Genomic DNA, 17,005 nt, shown 5'->3' with positions numbered 1-17,005 from the left:
TGGGCCTTGGGCTGGATCAGATTGGAACGTTGTTGATTTAATAATGAAAGCAGTTAAACCTCCAGAGTCCTTTCGGATAACCTCAAGTCTTGAGCACAATAGAGAGGGAGAAACAGCCGAGTAAGGAAGACGATAAAATATTTAACGATAACACAAAAAAGTTGACTTTCCCACCGTTGCTGCATTCCGCTCTGCAGAGCTTCATGCTTAGCCTACACCATGAATGCCTTCCTGCCTATTAACACGCACACACACACACACACACACACACACACACACATGCATGCACTATAGGTGTGCACATACAATAATTTGCGTTTCCACATGCACCCAAACACACAGTGTAGATGCAGAGTATATGCATGGCTTTGAACTTTCTGCTTCCTCAACACATTGGGAAATGGCTGAAGTGAGTGTGTGTGTTTTCCACAGAAACACTACATGAGATGGATGTACAGTAGCTTTGCAGTCTTGCTGTTAGTGCTTCGTGTGCTGTGATTCTCTTCTCCCTGTGATGGGAGATTATTCACGCTGAACATTTCAAGTCATATAATCGAATGACTCAGTTTGATTTGTGATTAATCACACAATCACAAACTATCTCAATATTTCTGTGTTCAGAATCATCTGAAATATCTAAAATACAGTATTAACTGAGATTGGACAGGATAGGATGAGCTTCAAAAGATGAATAAAACTTTATAAGGCGAGATTTTCCATAGAAAAGTGTGCGATCAACTATAATTCAGGAGCCGATTATTCCAAAATAATTGGACCATTGAAAGAGAATGTGCTGTGAATGAGGGCAGAATGAGATGCCTGAACATGTTGATATGAAATATGAGTACACTGTGTTCAAATTGTGGGAGCCACATCAGTTTAAAAATATATTTTTCAGTGTCAGATACAGCAACTGAAGACTGAGTTACTTCCCTTCAATAGTGAAAAGGGGCATAAACAATTATGAAAACAGTGGAAGCAGGAAGTCACAAGAAAAATCATAATAAAGATTTCATGAAGTACAGTTCAAAGTGGGGAGGACAACCCACAAGAGCTTCTTGTAAAGTATGATATGATTCATTTATAAGGTATCGAAAAGTATGTCATTCAGTAATGTGGGCACTGACTCCCATTCTCTGATTCATTTACAAAAGATTTATGATGATGAGCTGCATTTACACCTTTTGGTAACAGAACTGTGGCAGCAGAAACTGTGAGGTGGAGGAATTGTATTATTAATCATAGCAATTGTACGCAATGGCAAGCACTCACACTAAAAAGCCTCCTACAGCTTTTACACTTAGAACTAACTCATGTGGCTAAGTCAAAATGAACTGGTCAGTGCTCGGCAACCGTGTCCTAAAATGCATTCTGTGGAAGCCAGGAAGCTGTAAGAGGCAGGACGGGTGCTTGGAGGAATATGCAGCGAAATGTGATTGATGCAATTAAAAATTAACATGTTATTCCTTTTGAAAATGAATGCACTCCTTCCACAGATTTACTCTAATGGCTCTTTTACTTTCCCTGTCCGAGAGATAAATTTCAGGCTTTTGTTATGTGCGTTTCCAAGTGTGAATGTGTGTAACCGTGTGTAAGGAGCTGCATTGTTCTGCTGATGTGTGTTCAAGTTATCATCGCAAGCACGTCTGCACGTTCGGACCATTTATGTGGCGTGTGTTCCAACCTTTTCCTTCTGCTCAACCGCCTGCTAAAGCAGCTGACAACATGCAAAATATAACAGATAGGATGATAATAATAACAGAAGGATAGAATCAGAGGAGAAGCGATGGATAACACCCAAGAATGTGCTTTCTCCCTATTCTGCTATCATTTGGTCTGTTTTTCTCTCCCTTCCTGTTTTTCTCACTCCATCTTTCTGTCACCTGCTCCATCCCTCCTCGCACTGCAAGGTCAAAGGTCATCACCACCTGGTTGATTCTATGGTGCCCCATTTTTCATTTTCTTGCCAGGTTCATTGCAAACCACACGCCGACTCTATGTTTATATAAACTGTGGACATTGGAGCCATTGGTGGGAATCTAACAGTGTTTACAGGGTCATTTCTGTAATGTTGCTTTGCCTTGACGTCCACGCCAACAACAACAGCATTACACACAAAGGTCGGGGTTAAAGAAAGGTGTAGGGTTACGTTATTTGGTCCAGATCATTTATGTGTAGAATGAGAAGAGGGATAAAGGCAATTCTTCGCGTACTCCTGGTTAACCCTTCTGCGTGGGTAACATTAGCAATCCCAACGTGAGAGATGTTTAAAAATTAATGTATGAAATGAAATGCCTGTGTGTTTGTTTCGGTGCATTTAATTGCTTTTGTGTATCTCACAGTGCCATAATTTTGTAATTACAAGGCCCTACCTGGGTGGAGGGCAATTATGAGAAATGAAACACTCAAGGGGTGACAAGCCGTCTGACAAACTGTCACAGTCACACATTTTGTATTCTGCTGTCTTAGGTTTTAAGGAAATGTCTTTTGTGGAAAACATACCATTACACAAGCACGTGCGCACACACACACACACACACACACACACAGATATACTTGTTTTACTGTATTCATAGGGACCATCATTGACGTAATGCATGTCCTAGCCCCTTACCCTAACCTTAACCATCACAACAGCCATTTAAACTCATGGTATAGTGGATTTTCAGACCTCATGAATATAGTAAAACCCACACATACAGAAAACACATGCTGAGACCCCCCACGCCCCCACCCCTCCTTGTTTTTCTCTGGAGAGAGGCCAGCACTCGACACTTCATGGCCATTTTATGCTCAGCTCAGTTCTTCTCAACTCTCCCCTCTCTCACTCTCTCAGTGGAGGGTTTCCATTCAAAATGCAAAGAAAGGGGCGAACAAGAAGGTTAGCGCATTTAGATGAAAGTCTCTCCATTTGTTCTCCACTTGATCCCTATCTGTGTTCCGCTTTCATCCCTTTCACAGTGTTTCTCTCTGGCTGATCCCTTCTTTATATTCGTTTATATTCTATCATTCTGCTTCTCCTCTGCACTACACATCTCCCTTCTCCCATGTCCTCCCCTCACCTTCCCATCCTTCCTGTCTCCTTCAGCTCCCTCCTATCATCCCTCCGCTTTCCTTCTCCCCTCCCTTGACATGTGAGTATGCACTCGAGTAGCGTCACAATCCTTTATCTTTACGAGTGGCCTTCTCTTTATGTGTGTGTGTGTGTGTGTGTGGACGAGGGTAGGGGGGTGCAGGCAAGCCGCAAATGCTCCAAGAGCCATATTCAAATCTCATTTCACACTGCTGAGGGTGAAAAGACCTGACACAGCACTCTGGAAGAAAAGGAGGAGAGGAAGAGAAAGAGAGGGGGAGAATGAGAGGAGTAGCGAAGGGAAGAAATGCGAGAGATGGGAGGGAAATGATGGCAAAGACAGCGCTGAAAGTGGAGGAGGAGAGCGAGGGACACGACGTGGGAGAGGAGGAGAATAATGGCTGTTGGCAGTGAGCTACCTACAGTATGGCAAAAGGAGCAAGAAAAGAGAGAGAGGCAGGGAGCAAAGAATGAAGAGCACACAGCCAGTTCTAAAAAGGGAAGAAGAGAGGAGGATGGAGAAAGGAGACGGGATGAGAAGAGAGGGGTGAGAGAGCAGAATGTCATCAGTGTAGAGGAGGAAGACAAGTTTTGACGCTTTTCTCACTGTCAGCAAGCACCGTGTTTTCTGTTGCAGTCTCTTCTCTATTTCCAAAATTACCTCGCCCTACCTTACTCCCTCCCTCCTCGTTCTCTCCAGGTGAAGCTCTCTCCCGCTCCTTCTCCTCCACTAAATACAGCCCACCTCCTTTCCATGTGCACAATGTGCATGTTTATGCAAATGAGGTAATTAGGAAGCTGCTTGGCTTCCTGCGAGCTTTAAGGTTTGGTGGAGAGGTGTGAAGGGAGGGAAGAGGGAAGTGGACGGATCAGGATTCAGGCTTTGGTGTTTTGTTAGTTTGAAAGAAGGCTTGAGTGTGTATGTGTCTGTATCAGCATTTCACATCCATGTTATCACATATTCCCTTTAAAGTATCATATGTGTGTGTGTGTGTGTGTGTGTGTGTTTTAGATGCTTCCCTATATTTCTATCTTTGTTTTTGCATGAGATGCAGCCACAGCTGTCCAGAAACACTCCAACTCTCTCTGTTTTTCTCTTTTCCCATTTCCTGTCTTGTCTGTCTGTTTTCTTCTTCCTCCTCCACCTCCTCCTCCTCCTCCTCAGCTCTCTCATCTCCTCTCATCTCCTACCTTCTCTCTGTCAGCCTGGCTTATAGCCTTCCCTCTTACAATGTTGTCTTTCTCTGTTTCTGTCTCCTCTGTCTCCCCCACCTCCTTTGCCCCGACCCTCCAACTTATTTTCTTCTTCTTTCATCCACATTTTCCCCCATGCTTTTTGCTAATGCCCCCCCCACTGCCCTCTCACAATCCTCTCTCAATTTTCTATCTTTGCCTGATTCATTCACATGTTCTTCTGTTTCATCTACTCTCCTCCATCTGCATGTCTTGTCTTTATCGTTGCTGTTTCCTTCTCTTGCTCCAGATTGTGAGTTATCGCTAATCAGATGTGCAGCTCCACACAAACGCACAAACACTCATACATGCAAGTGTACGCACACTGTACTCAGACACACAACATGTACTGTATTCTACAATGACAGCGCAGGAAGCGTGCATAATGAGACCTCACACGCACACACATGGACATGCGCTCACATACGTGCGCTGTCAAGACAGCCCTCGTTTCTCACACTTGCCTCCTCAGGCTTGATACCAAGGCTTTGTCTCTCTCTCTCTTTCTCTCTCTCGCACACACATATACAAAGCTCTACACAAACGCATGCCTGCACACACGCACATTGCCTCATGCCATTTCTCCTCGAGTTTTCAAACTTTGGATGGCAGTTTCCTGTCAGCGAATGAAAGCAACGGGGTAAGAAATTTCTAAGAGGAGAGGAAGAGACGGTGAAGAGACAGGGGGTGAGGAGATAAGGAGTGCTGACAGATGTTCAACTCAACGATTTTTTTGCCCCACAGAGGAGAAAAGGAGGAATGGATCTGTCGTTACTTCTCCTCCTCCTCCATCACTTCCTCTCCCTTTGACTCTCTGTTCCTCTCCTCCCCTTCTTGTTTTCCCTTGTAAAGTTAAACAGAATTGACTTCTTCCCTTTGATCTTAAGGCATTGAAGCTTTTAGGTAACTTGAAATAGAATACAACAAAATGGAACATAATAGAGTTGCAGCCCCTAACACAGTGATGCTGCAAAATTCAAACAGCCACATGTTAACAAGGAAGTCTGAGTTCAACTTAAAGTTAAAGAGCGAGGCTGAAGGCTGCACACTAAAACTAAATCACAAAGTCACTCAAACGCAATCACAGTCTCTCTAATGTTTTAAATTGGGAAGATAATAGTGCTTCTAGCCAATTAAGGAACACCTGTGACAATGATGGCACCCACTGTCCTCATTACTGTTACTTACTAGCTACCTAGACTGAGCGTGTGTGTGTGAAGCAGAGGAGAGGAGGATAGAGGACATAGTGGCAAAGGACAAAATCTGATGGAAGACAGGATATCTCTCTCGCACACACACACATACGCACAGAGATGTGCACCAAGCACACATGTACACCAACAAACTACACACATATTATATGAACACCTGCAGCTGTGCAGCATCGTGTCCCTAATGTGAATTGATTGTCCTCAGTCCCTCTGCCACTGTCAGTGTAGTCAGCAAAGAGTAGAGAAACTGCTTGATCTGGTTTTGAGGTGAAAACACACACACACACACACACACACTCCCCGAAGCTGGCAGTCTGCAGTAGGTGCACTCGCACGTCAACCTATAAGATTGACCGTTTGTTTTATTTGGCACGCCTAACAGTGTGAGCTCTCTCTGCCTCACACATGGCATTTATCAGGGTGAAAGAATGACAGCGAGAGGTCTAATAGTAAATCATTGGCAGCATTACTGGACGTCCCCTCCCTCGCCAGTATGGATTTGTGTTGGGAGGCAGGGGGAGCCTGTTGTAAATATATAGTTATGAATCAGTCAATCTCACATAGGATTGTGTGCACAAATACTTCCACAAAGCACAAATCCCCACCTACCCCCCATTCCCTGCATCTCTTAAACTGACACATACACACACACACACACACACACACACACACACACACACACCACACACACACACACACACACACACACACACACACACACACATCAACATATCAGAGATGATAATAACTGTGCTGATAACCAGTCCTTGACAGGAGCTGACTTCTTCCTCCTCTTCCTGTCCCCTACAATCCTCAACTCTTAACATGGATCAGATTAAAGAAAATGTACAGATAGAAACAAATTTGGGCAACCTATAGATATGTATCATGTCATTGGGAGATTATATTCTACTACATATTTAACCTTGGGCATGCCCACCCAAAATTCAAAATGCCTAATGAGGTTCATCAATATACTTTTTTTTATTTTCTTCCAAACTGTCGGCTGAGGAAACAAGTTTAGATTTTAAAGCTTGGTTATTACATTTACAGTCAAATGGGGAAATGAAAAGTAAGATGAGTTCAAGTAAGTGAATTCATATTACACTTGAAATTTAGCATGACACAAACTTTAAAAGCTGTTAGCATGATGCTAATGCTTATAGTTTTGAGCCTCTTTGAAGTGCAAAGAATTGTATTAGCCATGTCACAGTGCTGAGGAAGGATTTACACAACAGAGCACTCGTGCTGACTGAAAGACACAAAGATGCGCTCAATCTCCACACAAACTGTGCATGTACAACGATCATCTCGGCTGCTTGGCTCGAGCTAATGCTGTTAAAACAGATTAGGCCGATGGGGCCACTGCTTCAGTGTAATCCACTGGCAGCCACTCTCCAAAGATGATTTCTGACACAGCTCAGTATCCTCTTCATCACAGAAAGAGAGAGACACAGTGATCAAGCGAGAGTATTAAAGAAAAAGAGAGAGAGCTATAGGGATAGAAGAACTGCAGAGAGATGTGGATAGAAAAGGAGTGTAAGTTAAAGGGGCAGCAGAGAGGATAAAAATATGAGAAAAAGTGGACGGCGGGGACGGGTAGAAATCAAGACAGATTAAGAAACTCAAATGGAAACCATAGATTTAAAATTCCAAAAGGAAGATATGAGATTAAAGAAGAATCAAAGGAAATCTTTAATCTATTCCTCAGATCAAAAAGTTAATTGCTTTGAAGACTGAAAAAAACTACATTTGACAACATACAAAGCAGAGCTGTCAGTTCCCTACAGAACTTCAAAATGTCAACCATTTTAACTGAGAGGATGATGTATTTTACTGTTGATGCATGAAAGCTTTCAGGGACTGGATGGACAACAGTTCTTTCACTTGCTAAATGTTGAACAGTTTTAACCAGTCACTTGTCTGCTTCCGTTCACCATCACTCAGTGGGGCAGTGTTAGATTGTATGAAATTCTGTGCTGGGTGTAGATGCCACAGTTTTAGTGGATTTATTTTGGTCATGTCGGTCATTAACGACAGCTGTATTTAGAAATTTTAAGGAAAAACCCCACAGAATTATTTCTGTTAGAGGTCGAAACACAAAATTTGATGTGGAAACTGTCGAGAAAACAAAATCAAAAGTTTTGATTTCACATATTTATGATGCCTTAGTTGGTAGACGAATTGGATTTTCTTTTAAAAATGCAAAAAGAAAAAGAAGCTTAATATCAGATTTACACTGGATGAAAGCAAATATTATTGAAACTGAAGTTGTTTTGAAACCAATGGTACCAAACTTTGTAGTTTTTGAGATACAGCCATTTCTGTATCATATTTTATTTAGTTTGTAGAGAAATGAGCTCAAAGTGGATGGTAGCTGCAGAAAGTTGGGTGCTGACTCTCAGCCACAGGAACAACACCCAGCAGGAGCCATTGATTCCCTGTTGGTATGAAATATTGTGTATAAAATATTGCAATTACTTTTTATTGAATTCATCAATGTAACAATTTGTCAAAATTCATTGTGAGATTTTATTTTTTTTTGCAACTTGTGATTTCAGTGTGGATCGATGAAGTGTCATTTTTGCAGAACATATGGCTGTTAGGGGGTAAATCTGTCCACTCGGCTGGTCTGTGATCCATAACAAATGTCAGGGCCAATCTGGATATTCTGCCGAGTCAGGATAATGCTGCTGGAAGCATAAGATGGGTCTGTCACCCATATGTCACCTACCAACTGAAATACCTTTAAGTGTCACCACTGCAGGGCCATTTCACTGCAGTGGTTGTGGATATTTTATCCCATTTCAGGTCAGAAAGTTAAACTACACCAAACATACGCCGTACAACACTGTGCGAGTGGTGATGCAGGATTTTCTGAGTGGAACTAATCCTGCTTTTGGGTTGAACCATATGTTGTCTTACATTCAAGTTCATGTATTTATGTAAATCAGTAAAGAAGATAAATATAATAATGAAGAAAAAGATGCTCTTCGAAAAAAAGTCAGCTGGGAGTTCTGGGATGTCTCCAGCATTAGATTTGGTGGGGTAAGACTTTGTGCACACAGAGGACTCTGTTTTTTCCTTATTATATGAAGCTAAGTGGCACCAGCAGTGTTCAGAGCGACATTTCCCAGAAGTCTCCTTCATTATTATTCCACCATAAGCCAATGAAGAACAGCAAAATGTATAAGAGGCTTTTGGGGGGCTCAGCTTTGCTCATCTAAGTCTTAGCATAGTTTTCAAACAAAATACAGTGGATTTTGGAATTTCCCTAAAAACCTTTAGCATTAATATACTTCTGTCTTTAGTTCAGCTCGGTTTAATTTATTTTGTGACTCAAATTCACCAGAAAAGTGACACTCAGCTCTGTTGATGTTGCATGTCACGCTCCGATTGTAACTAAAATCTGAAAAACCACAAAGCCTTAAAATTGCTGTAGCCTATGCACGGTGCGCTGTGACAGCCTGTCACAGATAGTGTTAGTGTTGTCGTGTTAATGCAGCATCCTGTGCCTCATTTACTGTCTTAGGAGGAATAATCTAGGTGCCCTGCTCTGGCGACAGTGTCTGAGGCAGACAGTTGCTCTGATTTAGTTGAGCATTTTTTTCCGCCTCCTCTTTAGATCTCTTAAAGGTTATTCTGAGTTAATCACATGGATCCTTATTTTGTGGTGCTGTGAAGGCAGGCTGGTGTAATTTAAGAAGGGGACAAGTGGCGCAGGTGAGAATAAAACAATGATGCAGTGATGCAGAATTTTATAATGGACAATGAATCTAAATAGGAATGCACTGATTCATTTGAGCTGTCCTGTTATGTCCAGTAAAACCCTTTTAGATTGTGCAATAATGGTGCTCGGAAGTCCATTTAAGATGACATATTTAACAATGGCCCTAAACCAGACATATTAGGGTTTACTTGGCAAGGTAATGTTGCAGAGTGGGAATTATGTTCTTCTCCGTTTTGCAAGAATCACATTTATCATATTTTAGAAGGCTATTTTATAGTGCTGTCAAAAAGCCAGCTATCTTATTCAGCGCTGGCTCCCCTGTCAGTGGCCAGTTTATAAATACATTAGACTCTCTCACTGAATATATTGATAGTCTCAATAACAAAGTAATGTGTTGTTTTGATCACTCAGCAATAGATCCCAAAGCTGGTTTGTCTCAGGTCACTGGATGAGGCATTGCCTGACATAGCTGACGAGATAGGGTGTGTGTGTGTGTGTGTGTGTGTGTGTGTGTGTGTGTGTGTGTGTGTGTGTGCGCACAGGGTGTGTAGCCCAAGTTGTGTTCTCGAGAGACCCCTGCCCTCAAGTGATTCTAATAGCATTAGCCACTGTCTGTGTCTGAATGGGCCAATGGTGCATTATGTTTCCTCTCACACATATACATACATACACACACACACACACACACACACACACACATACATCTGGGACATTACCAATCATCAGGGATCTGCCCCATGTTTTCTCATATGCTCAATGTTCTTGTTCATTTTTCAGCCCAGTCACACACAACTGTGTGCACACTTGTGTGTGTGTTCTCAAGTGATAATATTGTGTTTTGACTCGGTGAGAGAAAGAATTTAAGAGATGTGAGGAGCGGGTGCTATGTTAAGTTGGTGTGACAGTCAGATCCCTGGCTGTCTGTGAGTGCTGTGCTGGGCTCAGCATTGTCCCACATCATGCACTCTCCCAACCCAGCTGTATTTTTGCTGAAGGAAAATAAAAAAAGAGACAGAGAAAATCTTCCCCTGTAACTTTCCACACCAATTTTTATAACTTCTGGAATTCATAATGCAACGTTACGGGGAGGCACTTTTTAATAACTTTAGCCCTGTAGAAACTGAGGATTATGTGCCACATTGTGTCAGATGCAGTATCATTTCTCTCCCAGATGTCCTGATTTTTCACAGTAGGTTCAGACTCTCTTCCAAAGCTACACAACTGACTTTAAACATAGGGATAGTATAATGGGATACACATTTCATTGATTACCTTCCTGTATGAAATTATGCAACAACTGTTGCTGTTATGTGAAAGTGAAATATAATCCAAGCTCAGTAGAGGACCTCCTCTCAGGTGTGCAAGTGTAATTGTTTTCTGTTGCTTGAGGATCACAGGATGTGTCTTTTATAAAGGTCACTTATCACTGCTGCTAGCTGCTGTTTCTCTCTGGAATACATGTCATGCTAGCCCGAGCCAACAGTCTATCAAAGTCTGGCATGAGGTAATGAAAAGATGAGTATCACATACAAATGTACCCATTCACCAGCAATTGCACTGGTTTCCACTTCCAGCCAGTTACAAGACTTGTCATGTGCCCATAAACTAGCATGACATTGTAATGATTCTGCATGTGCAGCCTCACTTATCTGTGAACAGGAAACCTGTGTATTGAGTCATGGTCATGTGACAGTTAGCTAGCATGGACAGTAAAATGATGTTGACACTGAAGCAGTTGAATGGAATTCACCTATACCTGTGCATGTGTGCTTTCTGGGACGCGTCAAAGGGGTCTTCCATGAACAAAGCATCTTGCCCAAGGGACAGTGCCACCTCTGCCTAACTTCATTAGATCAATAATTTACTCACATTCCTGGTCAGCCAGTGACATTTTAATACAACTGAAATAGCTTCACAGATGCACTTCATGTGCCATCATCTTTGCTGTACTTTGAACATGCAAAAAGGATTGATTTTAGCTTCATGGAGGCGAGCATCAGATTTTTGATCTCAGTGTAAACACACATCAAGGACTGAAAACATAGATTTTCACAGCTTTTTTTTAAATATTCAAATTGGCAATGTGAAATGATTGTAATGAACACTGTGTTGCTCAAACCCCTTATGGATCCACAGTATGTTTTCACTGTTGTTTTCCATCCAGCCTCTTCCCGTGTCTGTCTCAGACTGTCGCAGTGAGTGTGTGTGGGAGGGGCAAAGCAAGTTTTTTCCGTGGCTCATCACAGCCTTTAGCTCATAGTGCAGCTAAATGGGTGACTGTGTATCCGCTACCCCAATTAAGGGTGTTAATGTGTGAGGAGAGTGTGCATGTTGAGAAAGTGTGAAATGTGTGTTTGTGTGCGTGCGTGCGTGTGTGTGTGTGTGTGTGTGTGTGTGTGTGTGTGTGTGTGTGTGTGTGTCAGTGCTAATACAGCAGTGAGAGCCTTGTGGATAGTCTCTCTCTCTCTTTTTCTCTCACACACACACACACACACATTCATCAATCGTCATCATTATACAAAAAAAAAAAACATTGATAGGAAGCTTACCCACTATACAAGAATATTGCAAAAAGGGAGTCAGAGTAAAAGGAGCAGTGATGTTATGGTGCAGAGAATTTACTACACACACACACACACACACACACACAGACAGACAATAGTCTTACACAGAATGCACAGAGCACACTCCTTCCAACCATTTCTGCAAAGCTGTCTCCTGCTTAATTGTAGTCGCCGGTAATAGCTGCAGGGTCTCTCTAAGAAGCTTTGTCATGGGAAATAAAACACAGCAGAGTAAGAATAAACTTCCTGCCTCCACAGGAAGCTGCTGTTGCTATGGTAAAGCTAATTTAAAAGGCCAGTTATGGAAACGCAAAACACAATGGCCTGGTTTCAGAGACGGTATCTATTTGTATATACTGGGATAATAAATGGATACATAGGTACACTAATAGATGATTATTACGCACAGGGAGAGAGACTTAACATATCAGTGTGTCGCTGTGTGTGGTGGGTGTCGTTCTCCATTCTAATGTTTTTAATATCTCCACCTGGTTTTAACACCTTGTCAGAGGATTAGCTCCAGAGCTGTGAGATACCAGCTACTAAATCACCAGTGCCCTATTTTCTTAGCTTGTAATGAATAGCCTTTAATATCGTTACCCTATAAAAATTAAGACTGCTCTCCCACTGGCATTTAATCCTATAGGATTTAGTGCAAACAAACACTCGTCCACACACACACACACACACATAAAGGGAACCACGCCTACACATACATGTTTGTAGTCAGCTCCCCATGTTCGTTGTGTTAACACACATATGAAAAATCATATTAGTGATACTAAAGATGAACATTCATAGACACACAAATCACATCACATCACATCACATCACGCAGCTTACGAGCCTTAAACAATAATATGTTGTCCGTGTGTGTATGACAAGGAGAGATTGCATGTGTGTTGTGTATGTGTGTGTGTGTGTGTGTGTGTGTGTGCGTGCGTGCGTGCGTGCGTGCGTGCGTGTGTGTGGGGGGGGGGGGGGGTGCAAGACTGTGTATGTCCAGCATTTGATATTCTGCATTCACTCGCATTCGCCGGTTCACTAGTTTGATGCACGTGAAAGCTGGTTGTCATTCATTGTCTTTTCTTCTTTTTTTTTTTACTCTTTTTTTCATCTCATATTATTCCTCAGTTTGCATTTAAATCCTCAAACACAACATGTGGGCTTCCTCACCAGCAGAAACAGTTTTTAACATGAGCTTATTCACAGAAAGATTTTAATAAATCAAATAAGTTACTGTATATGCAGTATGGACGTCTCTGTTGTCAAGCAGTTTTTTAGATATACAGGTATGTGTAAACCTAGACACTTGGACATAAACCTCAGGAAGAGCAACCAACAAAGGAGGGATCTCTCTTCCAGAATGGACAGACGTGCAATCGATGTCATCTGTACAGAGCAGTTCAACAAAGTAGATCAACTGTATGGACAATTGGGATGACAACAGTTTAGATTGTAAACGTTAACGAAGAATATGATCTGGGAGGACATCGAGCAACTTCCAGGTGCCACCAACAGACGGGGCCAAAGCCGCACGACCTCCTCTCCACCGTGAAGACCTGGAAAGAGGACTGATTAAAGAAAGAGGCAAAACCAAGCGCATCATTCACAAGTCCAGAAGAAGGAAACCGACCAAACAGAAGGAGATAGAGACAAGCACGAGGCTGGGACTCCCCGGGGATGATGATCCAGATCTAAAACATCAGGAATGAGGCATCGACAGCCAAGAGAGGGAGGAAGGTCCCAAGAGGAGCCACAGTGAAAAGAGATGACGGGGAGTAGAGTATCGGGGGAAAGAGAGAGAGACGGAGAGACAGAATGTGAAGGAGAGAGAGAGCACAGCCTGGACACGCTTGTATTTGAGGGAATAAACAGAGGGTTAGAGAGATGCAGTTGTTATCAGAAAGTTTACAGTAATCGTATCTGCAGGACAACATGAACTATATAACAGGTATCAGACCTGAAGTAATCAAAGAATAAACCACTAACTGAAGGTTAAGGCATAAAGATGAGTTTTAAGATGCATTTTCCTCAACAGAGTCAGACAGTCTGATATCAACAGGGAGGTTGTTCCAGCTGAAGGGGGCCTGATAAGAAAAGGTTCTGCAGCCTGAAACTCTGGGAACAGACAGGAGCCCTGCATTCTGAGATCGCAGAGCACAGGATGAAATTTATGGTTTAAGGAGATCAGACGGGAATGAGCAGGGCTGCCCATTTAGAATTTTGTAAGTCATCAAAAGCACCTTAAAGTCTGATCTGAAATGGATAGGAAGTCATTGATGTAATGTGGCCAGATTTTCTGGGCTTGGTTAAAATTCTTGCAGCAGCAGTCTGAGCCATTTGAAGACTTTTAGTATAAGCATGTAGCAGGCCAGAAAATAAAATATGCAATAATCCATTCTGGGTGACACAAAAGTGTGAATTAGGGTCTCAGCATCTGCCATAGACAGAAAAGGCTGAATTACAGCTATTTTACATGTATGGAAACGATCAACAGAGAGGGCAGGATCAAACGTAACACTAAGGATCTTGACTGTCATACTTTGAGAAATCATACAGTTGTTAAGGTTTTTACTTACTTGATCAAATTGTGTCTATGTTGGGCCAGGCCAATGACCAGCATCTTACTTTTATCTGAATTTAGGAGCAAGACATTTTTTTGACAGCAGACAAACAGACCTCTAATTAGACCGTTTGAGGAGGGCCATCAGCTTTTACAGGAAGATACAGCAGACTATCATCAGTGTAAAAGTTGAAATTCATTCTATGACTACGTATAATTTGGACAAGAAGTGAAATATGAAGAGAGAAAAGTAGAGGGCAAAGAACAGAGCCCTAGAGTACTCCATAATTCACATTAAAAAATATTGATGTGGTATTTATTATAGGAGACACATTGTTTTCCTTCATATAAGTAGGACTTTATGTCCGGAGTTTTGAGTGCCAGGCCAGATTGGTTTGGTTTCCCAATCACTCTAGGAGTATACAATGATCTGTGGTATCGGAAGCTGCACTGATATCGAGTAAGAGAAGCACAAAGGTAGAATCTGAATCCATAGAGAGCAGAAGATCATTTACCACTTTAGCGAGTGCACTTTCAGTGGAGTGACAGGCCCTGAAAGCAGATTGAAAAGGTTTTAAAAGATTACTGCTAAGCTACTGAGACACAACTCTTTCCAGTACTTTTGAGATGAATGGAAGGTTAGAGGCTGGGCAGTAATTACTTGGAGATCCTGGATCAAGGTTTGGTTTCTCAAGTAACTACAGCAGTTTTAAAGCTGGTGTGGATGATGTCAGATGTAAATGATAAATTAACAATATTTAGTATTATAGGTCTCCAGCTGGTCAGAGTCTTTAGCTGGTAGAAGATCGAGAAGGCAGGTATGGATTTCGACAATAACTTAAACAATGATTCCAGAGATGTAGTCTTAATTTCTTTTGTGTATGTGTATGTGTCTTATACTTATAGATAAAAGTGAATCTATTCATGAGCTAAGTGTTAGGAGACGGAAAGCCATTTCCTCTCCCTCAGCACTGTGATAGGGCTAAATGAATCATCAATGAATCTGCAATGACTGTTGACATTGATTTACTCTCTGCTGTCATATCCCTCTGTGTGTGTTTGATTGTGAGAGGTGATTGCTATCAGTGATCTAGGCGTTCTCTTATGCAGACAAGTGAGTTTACGATAAGAGCATTTGCTTTTGCAGGGCAAAGAGAGAGCAAGAGACTAATGGGCCTTTGGGGCTAGAAAACAACAAGCATTAAATACATGTATCTGTGAGTTGTGAGATGATGTTATGACATGGGGGTGATTTAGCCGTCTGTGGGAATGATTGTATAGCCAAAAGCTGTTTGTCCAATCAAACTTTCATGCAATAAACACATTCAATTAATATTTATTTCCTACTAGTGCAAATGCTGCATGTTAACTAAATCAAAACAGGCATCTATAGTCTGTAGTGCATCAGACAATATGATAATCATTTTATTTCTTCAATCCAGTGTTGGGCTTGTTACTCTTTTAACTCTTTACTCTTTTCAAGTGTAATATTATTACTTTATTTATTACTCCCTGCCCACTGTATTTTTTACTCTACTCGTTATACTACTTTTCTGTTATACTCCACAAAATTGGTCCAGTCTTCCTCAAAATTCAGGCTTCGCATATGCGCCTCTGTGTGAATGTCAGGGTGGCTAATCGCTAAGCACTGCTAAGGCCTTAAACTATCAGCACAGAGCCTGGCAGCACAACTGGCTCAAACGGATGACGACACACAATCGCATTTTTATCAGTAAACAAATGCACTGGTAATTTTAAAATGAAAGTTAAAATCCAGTTTTGGTTGTTTAGCCATTGTAGGGCTGCTCTAATCTCAGTGTCAACTCCTGTTGTCTTTCAGATCTCGGCTGGGTTGCCATGACGAGCGAGGAGTGTCCTGTGCCGCTGGGGAGCATTTCCTCAGCAGTGCCAGGGCAGAGCGAGGAATACGGCTCGGCGCATGCTGATGACATCATCGAGGAAGTGGGTCCAGGTGATGATGTCAGCATCGGCAGTGACCTAAGCACTATCGTGGTGCCCTTCCCAGAACTGGCGCCCGTGGTCTTTTTCTGCCTCAAGCAGACCACCTGTCCTCGCAGCTGGTGCATCCGTATGGTCTCCAGCCCATATCCTTTCATTCACTGCTAAAAGTGACTCCTTTAACCTTAAAGATAACCTTTACTTTATCCCTTAATTTTCATCAATCACCTCAATTAGTCACCTGTCCTCATCTGTTATCAAAAACATCAGCGCTTCCCTCAGTGGTTTTTAAAGTCCCTAAGCTTCATTAATCCCCCTCTTTTTTAAATCACTCCCATCATTCTTAACGTCTTCTGTTCGTTGGTGCACCTTTCATCCAGCATTCATTCCCTCTCACTCCTCCACGTTCTCCTTTCATCTCCTTATCCAACACTGGTTCTCCTTTCCCTCTATATCCAGCTCTTTCTTTTTTTATAGAGCCTTTTTTCTGCATACCCATCTCCCTAACTCTTTGCACAGACACAATTTCTCTTCTTTGTGATATCTTTTGTCTCTGTTTTGTGTTCTTTTGATACATTTTCATCCATCTTGACTCTGACCCCCCCCCCATCCACCCTCGCTCCTTTATCTAGTAGATTTGCTACCACAGTGCAGCAGACATCTCAGAAT

The 17,005-nt window shown here is 42.1% G+C and overlaps 1 protein-coding gene across 3 annotated transcripts in view; it reads left to right on the top strand.

Moving 5' to 3' along the window:
* cacna1ia (calcium voltage-gated channel subunit alpha1 Ia) overlaps positions 1–17,005 on the top strand; it is a 141,397-nt gene that overhangs the window by 22,945 nt on the left and 101,447 nt on the right. For all 3 annotated transcript variants that reach the window (XM_056401034.1, XM_056401033.1, XM_056401032.1), the window contains exon 2: positions 16,218–16,482. In XM_056401034.1, the coding sequence (XP_056257009.1) occupies positions 16,235–16,482 (248 nt within the window). In that variant the 5' untranslated portion in view covers positions 16,218–16,234. The remainder of the gene's footprint in view (positions 1–16,217; positions 16,483–17,005) is intronic.

This window comes from Seriola aureovittata, chromosome 17, assembly GCF_021018895.1.
Source record: "Seriola aureovittata isolate HTS-2021-v1 ecotype China chromosome 17, ASM2101889v1, whole genome shotgun sequence".
Lineage (NCBI taxonomy): Eukaryota > Metazoa > Chordata > Actinopteri > Carangiformes > Carangidae > Seriola > Seriola aureovittata.
Note: the sequence above shows the minus strand (reverse complement) of the source record. Positions and strands in the feature narration are given on the sequence as shown.